General features: G+C 37.1%; 2 protein-coding genes across 2 annotated transcripts in view; one reads left to right on the top strand and one right to left on the bottom strand.

Annotated features, from left to right (window-relative positions):
* Window positions 1-753, top strand: part of MAF (MAF bZIP transcription factor) — a 231688-nt gene extending 230935 nt beyond the window's left edge. Inside the window, exon 3 of the mRNA XM_084644384.1 lies at window positions 463-753. The gene's annotated coding sequence lies outside the window, so the exon portion shown is untranslated. The remainder of the gene's footprint in view (window positions 1-462) is intronic.
* A 141-nt stretch (window positions 754-894) lies between these two features.
* The window catches only part of WWOX (WW domain containing oxidoreductase), a 689035-nt gene continuing 675094 nt past the window's right edge, over window positions 895-14835 (bottom strand). Inside the window, exon 9 of the mRNA XM_084644383.1 lies at window positions 895-1781. Coding sequence (XP_084500509.1) covers window positions 1593-1781 — 189 coding nt within the window. The 3' untranslated portion in view covers window positions 895-1592. The remainder of the gene's footprint in view (window positions 1782-14835) is intronic.

Below are 14835 nucleotides of genomic sequence, written 5' to 3'. Positions count from 1 at the left end.
GCTGGTGTAGAAGGCGGGCAATACCCCCATCTTCAGCTCCCCATGTCTACAGCTGGTGCTAGGCTTGTTCTCAGGGAATGTAATCAGTGCCTGTATGTGGGCACAAAAAGGGGGAGCACCTCTAATGCCCTCTCTAGCCCTTGTGCAGTGCTGCAACATTTTAGTCTTCTATATTCTGGACTGGATTACACACAAGCTGAAAATAAAAGCACTCAAAACAAAGTGTATTATTATTATTGTTATTATTATTAAAATGGGCATTTAGTATGATGGAAAGGGACTAGGCTATTTATTTAGTGTGCTGTTAGGTTTTAACACCCATCCACCAGCTAATCAAACCTAAGCCACTTCATGAATCTAGAGGAGGAAACTCATAGAAGAGAGAACAATTATCAATAACATGAGTAATAATGGAGTGAACTAAGGTTCTATTTACAATCTTTATTTCTGTTTTGTTTATAGAAAAATGATGCTGGAATGCTGATGGCTTAAGACAACTTTTTGGCATGAAGACAGCTACAAAGCACAAAAAACAAAATATGAACTCAGAAAGAAACAAGAAAAAAAACAGCGTTTTCATGGCATCGACAAGAAGCTCTTTATTTTTCCTCAAGTTTTCTTTTCTAAAAAAATGGAACTAAAACATTTGCAGAAACAAGACAAACTTTCTCTTCAGGTGACAATATTCAAGCATGTTCTTTTACTAAATTTAAATTGAAAGAAAAAAAAACTTTGAACAGGATGCAGTATCAGGAGAACTGTGAACCTTGAAAGACAACAAAACAAACTCTTTAAAACTGTGAACCAAGAAATGGAAGGAACAACTTTTAAACCCCTGATTACACCCTGTGTGTTCTTAAGGAGACAACATCATCTTTTCCTAAAGCAACAATATTTAGGGAATGGTTTGCAACATACCTTTTATTATAATCTTTTAAGGAAAACCTGCATATTTAATAATTAGCAATGGAGTAAATCTGATTTTACCATTTCTGTTCAAATGTCTTTTTGCACCTTCCTTTTCTAGACAGCACAGTTATATTTGCAGCCAGCAGCCAAGGGCAGGGAAGCTTGCGTTCTTTATTACTATTAATTTTGTTTTTATTTGCCACACCCAATAAAAACTTAGTAGGGAAAAAAATAAGCAGCGCTATCATCTCCTGATCAGTGCATAAGGCCTAACAGCAAATAATTACCACAATATAGAGGAAATCCCATGTTATTTTGGGGCTATTCATGTAGCCATTAATCAAAGCATCAAAAAATATACTCTGCATTGCTCTTCTAAAATAACTCAAAAGATGCCTCCTTGAATTATGCTTTGAACGGGCTATAACCAAAAGAAAGAGAACCAAGACTAACTAAACCCCAGAAAGCGATACTGTCCCTTTAACTCACAGTATTCCCCACTTCCCATTAGTACTTAGCATTTTTCACTATGTTCTGACTGATATTATTTCATTTAACACAAGCTAATCTGTATCTGAGGTATATGGAAACCCTTGAGATGATAAGATTGGAAAGGCTCCAGAGTTGGCAGTTTTCTAGTGTGCACATACTCTGTGTGTTTTGATCCTTGCAGAAGCTCCCTGTTATTTGGACTGCCTGCCAATTCGTTCTTGGATCAGTCTCTCGCTTAGCTCCCACAAGGCTGCAGCCATCACTTCATTCTGGGCCTCTTGTGATGGCAAACAGCGACAGCAGTTGTTGAAGTACATTCCTCCCAGGCCCTCCAGCTCTGGAGCGGTGGCACAGTAGACAGTTGTGGCAGCTCCTTGTTGCTAGAATTGAAAAAAAGAAACAAACAAAAAAACATATTATAGTTCTAATTTTGACTGTGGTCCTATGAAGCCATGTGTCTTATTAAAATACCCATAAAAAGCATTGCAACTGACAGGTAACTCACAGCATGACAGTGTTAAGGGTATTGGATGGTAGTGTTAAAGACACTACATTACTATCTGGAAGCCAATTTGAATACACCTTGGTGACCTTGTTTCTTTTTTTGCACCTCTTAAAGCAAACTCAAAATACAGGGGTCCAAGGTCTATGCCATCTTTACTCAGACAAAACGTTCTGCAACTTCAGTGAGAATCTTGCCTGAATAGAACTTCAGGATCTGGCCAGCTGGGATTATGTGAAACAAACACAAAAATTTAAAAGCAACACACACACACCATGTAAAACCTTCCTGATTTTCCTTTGGAACAAAAAAAAACCCTACTTACCAAACTACTTAATATCCACCACTTCCTAGTTTTGATAAGCAATCCAGACTGACGTATTTTATATCTTTAAAATCTCTTGTACAATATTAACCCGGACATTCCAATTAAGGCCTATCATGTAAAGTGCTAATGGGATCTGTGCCCAAACTGTCCATATATCTTTGGTCAACAATTTTACTGTGGCAGCTGTCACCACTGCTGTGTGAGAATGTTTATCTACTGCGCACAGAGAGTGTAGTTCTTAATTTGCAGAGATTCAATGCTATCCAGCAGTTTTGCCATTCTTCTAAGACCTACTTCTAGCGTCTTATAAATCACTAAGAAATATAACAAATAGATTAGAGCTGTGGAGGCAGCTTTTTTTATTATTATTCAAAAATCTAAGCTCCAATGAGGAAAATTGATCGCTTTGAATTTTTCTGATGGAAAGCGGAGGGATTAACAGTTGAGGCCATAACTTTTTAGAGAGTGCGTGCGTGCCTGTGGTGGGATATTGCATCATCAGGATTGGCAAAGCTGTGTCAGAAAAGCTGTAAAGAGGGCAAGAAACCACTTTGCTTTGCCAGCTATAATTAGGAATAATAGGATGGAGCTCATTGCGAAACACCTTGTGCGCAGCTCTAATTTAAAACCAATACAGTTTATCCAGGATCTGATGATTATCAATGTACATCATAGTCCTGTGCCATATGTGGCAACAAATTAAGAATCAAAATAGAGAGGCTATCGAGTATGATAGAAAAGGTAACTAAAGAGAAAATAGATGTTACTGAAATGAGATTTGATAGGGGGCAAGAATGGGCTTCACTCTCTTTTCCTCCAAATTATTTTCTTCTCTCAGTTCCAATGATTATAACCATGGCATCTCACAATGCTGCTAATGGATCAGCCAGTGATGGAGTGGCAACCAAACCACATATTTAATGTTCTCATCTTTCAGTGGCAGCTTTGAGTCTGAATTGTCCTCAAGTTGGGTTTCTCCTTTGCTCTCAAATTATGTAGCATGGCAAAGAAAGGCACATTACATTTTTGTAGGGTCCATATTCTTCTCTCAAGATGGGAATAAGCTGAGAATGACGACTCAGAAATGGTCTGTTGGGACACCACCAATATTGGCTGGTGCAATGAGGAAAAATAAGATTATTTCTGGACAAAAGAGCCTTTTCAGGTTAAATTGCTAAATATTAAAATGATTTTATTAAACCAAATCATTTATTTGAGGAAACAATGCCTTTATAAATGTGTTTGGTAGAATCTAGTAGCAATAACACCTACCACAATGTAATATGGTTCTATAGCAGTTACAATAAAAGTAATATAATTTACAGATAATTATAGGCTTTCTGTAGAGTTCCACAGCCTAAGTATTCTATCCAATTTCATAGAGTGGTTCAAAACACCCATAGAAAGTTATTGTTTTTGTATTCTATCCCACAGGATTTTTTCATAAGAGTAAAATAAAACGTATGTTTAACGCCAAAGACTAATTGCTATACTGTGGCTGAAAAGCAGCTTTCTAGCTAGCTCAGGCTAGATTTAATCAGAAGTGAGCTCATTCATAAAATGGAAGTTTTACTGTAGTTTATGATTTTTTAACTTCTGATGAACCAAACTCACTTTTTAACAAAATCTTCAGTAGTTAATAGGGGCCAAATATCCCATAATGTAACTGGTAGATACCAATTCAGGGTCTGGTCCTGTAAACCCGACAAAGCTAAGCTCCAGGTGAACACAACATGAGTGCTGGTGCACGGACATCTTTATTTAAAGTGAAGATAAAGGATGTGAAGCTGGAAGACTGCAATATTTTACCATTTAAAGCTTCCATTGTTTCTTACTATGTCAAGTGCTACTTCACCTACTTCCAAATGTTGTGCTCATTATGTGGGCTATTCTGGAGAAACGAGCACAGCAGCTTTATCGTCATGAGAACAATACTTTTTTTTGTCCTTAAGAAGGGAAGTTAAATCATATTTATCCCACAGAAGCAAACAATGTGGTGGGTGAAACTAATAATATTTAGCATTGACATCTTCAGAGCAACGCACTAACACTAAGTAATTAAAGCTCAGAACATCCCTACAGGCACATCAGTATTACTGACCACATTTCAACAGGTGGGGAAACAGACACACACCCCAGGTTTACATTTAAACATCCGTGGCGGCTCATGTCAGCTGGCTTGGGCTATGGGGCTGTTTAATTATGGTGTAGATGTTTGGGCTCGGGCTGGAGCCTGGGCTCTGGGACCCACGGGGAGGCAGGAGCCCAGACATCTATATCGCAATTAAACAGAGCTATAGCCCGTGTCAGACGACATGGGCCAGCCATGGGCGTTTAATTGCAGTGTGGACATACTCACAGGGGCCTAGCCCAAAGCTACAGAAGGAGCCAGTGTCAAAAAGGTGATTAGAACTAATGAGTTCCTGGCTCTTTGTCTTGTGCTCAGGCCATTAGACCATGCTGCCCTACTGAGTGCGAAGGCTTTGAGGGGACAAAGTATCCCTTTAAATCCAACTGGAACCCAAAGTGCTTTAGGAGGGGTTTATAATGCAGAGCCCTCAAAATGCCAACACAACCACACATACTTAAACGGATTGGGAGAACACTTTTTTTCTCAGCAAACATTGTTTATCCTTCATCAGCACTGTCATTTGAGTGATACCTTTATATGGTAAGCCATTATATGACAGTTTAATAACACGTTTTAATTTTTTGCTCATCAGCTTTCCGGTTCACATATCATCAGCATAAGACAAAACAGGATGTCAGGGAATCTAATTAGTAAACAATTCCATACTGCTGATACAAGATGAAACATTCTTAAACTGCTAAAAAGAGCACTTTAATCACCGATGAATGACTTCCAATGCCAAAGCGGTTTGTGCCATGTCAGTACATAATTTGAAACAGATTAAAGTACCATATAAAAGAATTAATGTTAACAACTCCATTAAAAAAGTCTTAAACAGTGAGCTTGTCAGTTGTCACAAATGTCCATGATCTATTGTGATTTAAAAAGAAAACTTATAAACAATGATAGAAGGTCTGGGCAACCAAAACACTTTTTTTTTTTTTATCAGAAGACTGTCAGTTGTATGTGGTGCTAATCACCAAAGCTGGGGGGGTCAGCCATCTTTAACCTGTAACAAAAGTAGTGAGTTAGAATGATGAATACACAGGATAAAGAATTTCTGAGGAGTCCAGCTGAATCTTTAATCATGCCTGAATGCCATTTCCGATCCAGTCAAACATTTGAAAGCTGCCAGGCTAGTCCCATGCCATCAATCTTTATAGTGTATATAAAATTACCCAGGAATCTTGTTTTGGCTTAAGTTAAAGAGTGTCTTGGTAATAAGGGTTCATCATTCTCTTTCACAAATCATTTATCAGATTTGCAGTACAATCTTAAACTACTGCAGGGTGGGATTTATAAAGCAGTTTCTGTTTGTTTATACTTGAGCCTCAAAGATCTAAATTATCCATCCTTCCAAAATCCTTTGTTGGGATAAAAATGTTAAGTAGCTACGAGTTTGTAGGCATTTATTTGCTAACTGCTAGCTATCAATTTGTAGCTGATGGCACTGAATAAAATGAAAATCGAGTATCTTAATGGTAAAATAAACGGAGTTCTTGATAGACAGTATATAGTAAAAAAACCTCATTAATATATGTAATGCACCCATTAGTATTCTAACTTACTATTTATGTTCCTGATAAGAAAACATAGTATACAGTTAATGTTTAGTTTTCAGATTTGTCTATTTTCAAGTGCATGTTTATTTTCTAAAATTAGAGACCTGTTCTGAAGCAGGTTTAAAAATGAAGCATATAAATAAAAGAAACAAAAGTTATAATGTACCCGTATATTCATCAACCACAAATGAATAGGCACCATTCTAAACAGTATTAATGGCATACCAATAGAACTGAACATTGCAAAGCAATGGAGATTGAAAAAGATGTGATTTATTTTATGTAATGAACAATTAAGAGTAAGGGTTTGTATGCAAATATCCTAACGGCAAGTTTGACATAGTGCATTTTGAAAGGTGGTCACTGGAAACATGTGAATTCAAAATTATAAGAGAGGAAAATATTTGTGACAAGATCCAAATTCAAAGCAAGCAGCTCTGGTAAAATGAAAAGGCAAGTGCTTCCTTAAAACTATTCAAGCTTTCCTTGTTATTCATCTCAGGTCTATTAGGCAAAGCAAACACTTTTGAGATGCAAAAAACAGCAGATTAAAACAGCTGCATTGTGAACATGCTACCTAGATTGGAATAATTTATTATACAGCAGTGGAGAGATGAGGTAATAAGCACATATTCCACATCATGGAATAAATGGCACTTTTCACGCCCTTTCCGTGCCTCTGAATAACACACTTAAGATGGATCTTAAAGCCACTCTGGTAGATGGTGGAAACCCAATGTTTTGTAGTTTATCTGTTGGTATCTCTGCACTGGGTAATTACTGATTCCATAGGAAAGGTCTATTGTATAAGTCCTAGTTGGAAAACAACATGCAGGGAGATCGTCTCCCGAATGATCAACTTCACATTTTCTAAAGCGGACTCTAAAACTGCTCTTACAATTTTATACACATATAGCCATTTCTTCAGCTCGGGTAAATCAGTAGCTGAGAATGTAGCCAATCATTTCTTTACAACCCTGGTTCTGCACATGCAAACTAGGTCCAACTACATGATGTGCTCCTGGAAACATACATGCCAACCCAGACTGCCTGCCTGCACAAAAGCATGCTGCAGATGGTTGGGAATGTAATGTTTGAGATTGCAACTTGAAAGAAGAGGCTTTGGCTCCTGTTCTATAATAAAATTGGGCTCAAGTCACAAAATTTGAATCTAGATTTGAATTTCTAGTAACCCCAAAGTGAAGGATGTCCAGAACTTGGATTTTAGTTCATGTTCCTCTCAATATACATCCATTCCCTTCTCTAGTTACCACATTAAAAATGTTTAAAATAGTAAGTATGAATTGGTATTCATTTTGTATGATTCACATGTCTATGTGGGCATAGCCTAAAACAACCAATGGACATAGCAGCAGACGTCTCTATAAACATTAGCAATTATAAATCATTACTCCCCATCGGTAATTCATTCGGCCTTTAGGATTTCCCAGTGTCCTGAAGCACTTTTAGAAGCCAATCTTGAGAGTTTCTGAGTAGCATAAGCTGCTGTGGAAGCCAGTGGGAAATGAGAGAACTCAGCCTAGGATCTTATTTGCTATATTTCACATTTTGTTACTAAGGACTCCTTATTAGATGACAAGATTAATTAGCCTCCTGGGGTAAAAATCAAATCCAATCAAAATAAACTTTTAAGAATACTATTAAAAGTAATACATTTCTCTTTGAAATACATGTTGTTGCTGCCAAAGGGTAGTGGGTGTGGTGTTCAGATGGTTCTCTCTTGTACAATGCAGTGTACAGTTTTAATCTCATACATGGCATCATTATATCAGAACTGCTTACCTCTGTTTACAGTACTCCAACCCACAGCACTCCCCAAATGACACTGTTGGCCTGAGAATATATGTATTAATGTAAAATAAGCAAACAGGACTCCCGGGTTGTTTCTTCAATAGAGAAATGTGAAGTAGAGACTTGGGTGAATATGGTAAATTGAAACCATATCTGTAATCAAAAAATGCCACTTCTGAACTGCGAGGTCTGATTGAATGACAAATAAGAATCACTTCACTCAAGGTGCGACCTATACCCAACAGCCAGCAAGAAAACCTGACCCGAACTAGCTCTGTAATTACCACCTTTTCAAAGGTCTTATTGAACCACATCAAAATCAGAGAAATCGCTGCAATCTCTTTTTCCTCAGAAACCCTCCGTATCAACCAGAGTAGTCTCTTAAAAGACAGTACAATACTTAAACTAAAATCTAGAAGATTTGCTTATTTACTCTGATCCATTCCTTTTCAATTAATTCCCCAAAATATTTTACAACAAAGGCTCAAAATATAAAGGCTTCTGTACTTGCAAAATATTTCCTAGTTGGTTTCAAGGGGTAACTTTACACACAGTCGCTAAGACCTCTTCACACTTTACATATATTATAGCAGATAAATACTTTATATTCCCTGAGTAGGAAAACTGCAATATTTCACAAAAGAGGATTTGTTTTCTACTGCTGAGGCATTAAGACTGAGTGATTATTTCAATGGTATTCAGTATATTCAGTTATATTTAAACTACACTCTAGGTTTTAACTTTGCAAAAGAAAATGTTTCCATTGCAATAAATGTATTTTGATAATGGCACTTTGGTGTTTGTGTTATGCAACAGTCAAGATGATATTAATAATGTCAATGAATTGTTTTTAAAAACTACATACTTCCAACATCTTGGGTCAAACAAAGATTGCCTACCCTTTTTCCATAGCAAAATACAGCACTGGCTTGAAAGCCGGGAAACCTAGGCTGTATTCCTTACCATGACACTGACTCATTGTGTGAACTTGGGCAAGTCACGTAACCTGTGTGCACATCAGTTTCCCTGCTGTAAAATGCGGCAGGGGGTAATATTATTTACCCACCTCACAGGGCTGTTGTGAGGATTAATTCGTGTCTGTAAAGTGCTTTGAGATCTTTGGATGAAAAGCACTAAGTGTAAAGTACTATATTATAAACTATTATTAAAGTGCTTAAAAGATGTAGAACCAGGTTTTCAAAATATCCGATAAAAGACATGTTTAACGTACATATTTTTCTTTATTGTAGAAACTCCACAGTTCAGCAGTATGAAATCCTAAATCCTTTGCAACACTGGGCCCTATTCTGATCTCACGCACACCCGATGGGTCTTTTGCCCAACTCAAATGGAAAAGGGAGCTTAGCAATGCTCTCCCTCATACAAATTTGCATGTCTCCTGAAAAACTTGTCAGCTGAAGTACAGGTGAGCATCCCAAAAGTAGATGACAGAAAAGGAAACAGCACAAAGGAGGATGTTCGATGGGTTCACTGCTCCATCACCTTCGCATATATTACAAGGGGCCAAATTGCACACGGGGATACTTATAGCAAGTTACCTATTTCCCAAAATGTATCTCTTCCTCTTTCTAAATATCTTACTAAAGTGGATGATCTGTTTCTGAAAACTATTTCCTTGATCTTTAACTACTTTTTGAAGGGAAACAATGTGACATTGTACAACCAGCATTTAAACAGCAGCAGAGCACTTCAGGACTTGCTGATTTGGCATTTTAACAGGGCTCAGCCTTTCACAGTGATCGACTCTGCTTAATTTTTGTCTCCAAAATACTAGGCACTGCTTTCACCTGATTTTATAAAATCATTATTCCACCCCACTGATGACTATGGACATGATGGTTGTTCCTCCCTGTCTGTTATTGCTGTATCATAGTGCTTAGCAGCAGTGTACTACTTCATATTGTTCCCTATTCTTGGGATTTGAGAGTTACTGTTGGAGAACTAGCATTGTTTGTTTCATTCCATTTTGGGGCATGGACAAGCTTAGGTTGACCTTGGTACACTCATATCCAAAAAGTGGATTCCTTGTTCCATTTCCCAAAAGTGGCCATTGGCACTCAGGGCAAAGTGCCAAGGAGCCGGCACTCTTGGGCATCAAAGGCAGCAATATCAGGGGTAGATTGTGTTAGGTAAGCTCCCATCACCAGAGCTTTTGGAATCTGTACCATAATCCCATGCAAGGAGTACATCGCACAAAACATTCAATTGGTCAAAAGGGGAATCCCAAGGACATATTGGAAATCACATTGAACTATATAGCCAATCAAACCAGGCCCAGATATTAACGGGCAAACATGTATTTGACACACAGGTCAGAATTCTTATCAGTAACGCATGTAACTTACCACAAAGAAAAATCAGACACACTGCTCTCACTAAAACATTCAGAATAGGGTCCATTGATGCTCAGATATATGTGAATGCTGAAAGCTAATTGGAAATGAAGAAGAATTTATTGACACATAGTTTCAATGAATAATTTATGTTGACTTGAACTGTTCTAAGTTTTTGCTGTACCTAACGTTAATTTTATATATATATATATACACACTTTATATAAATGTACGTATTCATACACTCCTGTATATGCTGTATATATTTATATAGCCTTTTAATACTATTACTAATGAGAATTAAGACCTTTTTCATGCACAGTATTGCAAAGAATGTCATCGCAGTACAGAAGAAACCAACAATTGGCTTCCTCTCTTATTTTGTACAGAATCATTTTAGCCTGAATATGATTTCAGCTGTGAGAGAAAAAAACCGAAACAGCAATATGCTTTTTGAGCAAATGACCTTTTAGGGCAAGTATGTAAAAAGCTGTTTGTTTAGGTTTTAAAGATAAGGACTGATTTTTATCTGTTGATATACATATATACAGCTCGGCACTAAAATGCATTGAAAAAAACCACAGGGTGTCATGATGGGGACATATCATGATTAGAAATTAACTACTAACTGTCTTCCAGAAACTAATTAAGGGAATGTATTGTGCAATAATACAGATCTAGTAAACAGGCCTCTAATGTCTAGGCTTAGCGCTATATGCCAAGCACTCCTGTATTATGTATGTGTGATTTTCATAGATAGCCTGCTGTAAAGCGAGCCCCGTTAGTGCATCTTTAAGGCTCAAAGACACTGGCCTTGTTAATATTTCATTTAGTACATACTGTAGAGTCTCATTTATATTACTTCTATAATTAATGGTGATAGCTTAGGCACTGCCTTTACAAGGAGAGATCCCTGTATGTTGGTCAATGGATAATGAGAAACAATAGATATTTCATTCACCAGCAGCTTGTTGCTAGTTAGTAGGAAATTATTGTGTGTACTGTTGCTTTAATTGCCAGGATAAATAATGCTGCGCTGTGTTAGTGAACATTTTAAAGCACTTGATGCAAATAGAATAGAAACAAAACAAAACAAAAAATTACCTTTATTATGCTATACCTTAGCATAGAGAGTTTAAAAGGTATGTCTTAAAACATTTGCGTTCTATCATGCAAATATATCTTAATATGCATGTGCTGACTATTCAACTACTGTATTTTAGGAAATACAATTATGCTGCCTTTCTCTTCTCCTATGTAGACTGTAAATAACTGTAGATCTTTCTCTTGTTTTCCTATGTAAATATATGTAAATACTAACAAGCTATGCATGCTGATATTCTAGGCAATTTCAGGTACTTTTATAATCTGAAGGCATGTACTTGAACTGGTTTGTTAAAAAAAAAATCAACCTTCTCAAACCCTTTAAAGCTGACTAGAAATTAAAGATTTCTTACTAGACTGGTTCCTTCAATCTCAGTTGTTTTTTGTTTACCTTTTTCCTTCTTTGTCAACATCATCATCTACTGAGACCTGCTGTTGAGGATGCTTAGTTTAGAGCTGTTTTCTTTGAAGCATGTGCATTGCCCTTCTCTCTCACCCTCCCTTCTTTCTCTCCCTGAATGCAATTCACCCTTGTGCAGAGGACCTGCAGCACTTAAGTGCTACTCAAGCCCTGTTTCCAGGGTTTAAGTGAGACTTATAGACATTACACAGGCCTTCTGTAGAGAGGTGAATTTCACCCTCCTTGCTCCTATCTTTTGCTTAATTGGTTTTTATATTTCATTTTCTCAAATACCTGCTTCATCAAATAATTATCCAATGTCTACAGTGCTCGGGATTTAGTTTATGGAGAGTCGTTACGTCAGCCCATTCAAATTGGTGAAATGGGTTTGCCTAAGTGTCTGCAGTGTTGGCAGTCTCATTGCTCTGTGGTTGTGGTAGGAAGGTACCCTGCAGACTTGCTGCTCGCTCTGCTACACTTTCCTGTTTGAACATACTCTTTGTGTTTCCTCTTTAGTGTGTTTGTAACTTTGATAGACTGTGAAAATAATTTGATAAATGGCTTGATAAATTCCCCATCTCTTTCCTTCATTGCTGTAATACTGTTTGTGGTGGCCTTTCAATTGGAGGAGTGTGAACAAAAATGAAATTACCTAAGCTTGTAAATCAAGTCGTCTCCCGCATACAGATATTGTTGCAAGGTTTCAATTTAGTTCTCTTTTATTTTATTTTTTTAATAAACGAAGAGTCTCATGAAGAACATTGTTGGGAAATAAAGCACACCAAATGTTCATTCCTTAATGTTGTGGGGAAAAAACCCAGCTATGTTAGTCTCTATGGAAACCAAATGTAATGAAAACTTTTTAATGGAAAGAAAACAGCTTTCATGTTTGAAGATGCTTTTTCCAGGGTAGGTATATCAGGATAAACACTTTAATTGACAGTATCTTTGTGACTTTTTCATTTCCTCCAACTTAACTTGAAGTCTCAGGAAAACCTTCCTAGTCCTTAAAAGACTTTTTTTAAGATGAGTGTTTAAAAAGCTGAGTTGACATGGGCATTATTTTCAAGTGCAAGCTGTACTATTCTCTAATAGAGAGCGTAGAAGTGGTTCATAGGATTATTATCTTTCTACAGACAAAACCCATTACCTTCACACTAGGAGGGAAAAGCTAGTTTTTCACCTATATAAAATTGAATCAATTATCAATATCTTTGCATGGTTTTTTGGCTCTGCTGCGCAATGGTACTACACAGCCTTTGTTATGCTCCCAGCAATGCTGGATACATATGGTGATTTGACAAATGGACCTCTTACAGCTTTTATTTAAATAAAATATAAAATCTGCAAAAGAAGTCTCAAGGACCTTACACGCTGAATGTCGGAAGAGGAAAAAAGAAACTAAGGTTTCAGGCTGACCTCATTAGTACTGTTACTTTAAGATTATTTCCAGTAAAATTAAGTTATAAATACAAAAAAGGATAGTCAAATGCAGTGGAAGACAGCAACGCATGTTAGGAAGAATCATAAGATCAAAGGATCCTGCTGTCTTGGGTTTCCCCGTCTGGGAAAATTCTGCCATAGACCCTTCACAGTCCTGTGGTCTGAGAGATGCGAAGTTACCACCAAGTCAAGTTCTATCATCTCCAGGGAAATGACTTTAGGTGGCTTTCCAGAAACCATAATGTTTCCAGAAGACAGGAGGGAAGAGACAGCCGACTGGTCCCTTTCCCTTGTGGCATATGCTGCCACATATGTGTAGCACGTACTACTTTGATTTATTCAAAATACACATCTTCATATCTTCTGCCAGACTATCTCAACCTTCTGTCCCTTGAGACAGAAATCAATGATCTTAACAGCAACCCTGGAAACATTCTACTTCATGTCTCTAGATTATGCATATATATAAATATATGGGCTGCCAATTAATTGTAGTTAATTCATGCGATTAACTCACAAAAATTAATCACGATAAAAAAAAGTAATAGCAATTCATTGCAGTTTTAATTGCACTGTTAAGCAATAGAATACAAACTGAAATTTATTAAATATTTTTTGAGGTTTTTCTATATTTTTAAATTATAACACTGAATACAAAGTGTACACTGCTCACCTTATATTTTTTATTGCAAATATTTGCACTGTAAAAATGATAAAAGAAATAGTATTTTTCAATTTACCTTATACATGTACCATGGTGCAATCTCTTTATCATGAAAGTGCAATTTACAAATGTAGATTTTTTTTGTTACATAACTGCACTCAAAAACAAAACAATGTAAAACTTTAGCGCCTACAAGTCCACTTAGTCCTACTTCTTGTTCAGCCAATTGCTAAGAGAAAACAAGTTTGTTTAAATTTATGGGAGATAATGTTACCCACTTCTCACCAGAAAGTGAGAACAGGCATTCGCATGGCACTTTTGTAGCCAGAATTGCAAGGTATTTACGTGCCAGATATGTTAAAGATTCATATGCTCCTTCATGTGTTGGCTACCACTCCAGAGGACATGCTTCCATACTGATGACACTCATTAAAAAAAAATGTGTTAATTGAATTTTTGACTGAACTCCTTGGGGAGAATGGTATGTCTCCTACTCTGTTTTATCTGCATTCTGCCATATATTTCATGTTATAGCAGTCTCAGATGATGACCCAGCACATGTTCATTTTAAGAACACTTTCACTGCAAATTTTACAAAACCAAAGACGGTACCAATGTAAGATTTCTAAAGATAGCTACAGCACTCAACCCAGGGTTTAAGAATCTGAAGTGCCTTCCAAAATCTGAGAGGGACGAGTTGTGGAGCATGCTTTCAGAAGTCTTAAAAGAGCAACACTCTAATGCAGAAACTACAGAATCCGAACCCCACAAAAAGAAATTCAACCTTCTGACTCAGATGATGAAAATGAATATGCGTCGGTCCGCACTGCTGCTTTGGATTGTTATCGAGCAGAACCCATCATCAGCATGGATGCATGTCCTCTGGAATGGTGGTTGAAGCATAAAGGGACATTCAAATCTTTAGTGCATCTGGCATGCAAATAGCTTGCGATGCCAGCTACAACAACGCCATGCGAACGCCTATTCTTACTTTCAGGTGACATTGTAAACAAGAAGTGGGCAGCATTATCTCCTGCAAATGTAAAAAAACTTGTTTGTCTTAGCAATTGGCTGAACAAGAAGTAGGATAGAGTGGACTTGTAGCCTCTAAAGTTTTACATTGTTTTATTTTTG

This window comes from Lepidochelys olivacea, assembly GCF_965140295.1.
Source record: "Lepidochelys olivacea isolate rLepOli2 genome assembly, chromosome: 12".
Taxonomy (NCBI): Eukaryota; Metazoa; Chordata; order Testudines; family Cheloniidae; genus Lepidochelys; species Lepidochelys olivacea.
Note: the sequence above shows the minus strand (reverse complement) of the source record. Positions and strands in the feature narration are given on the sequence as shown.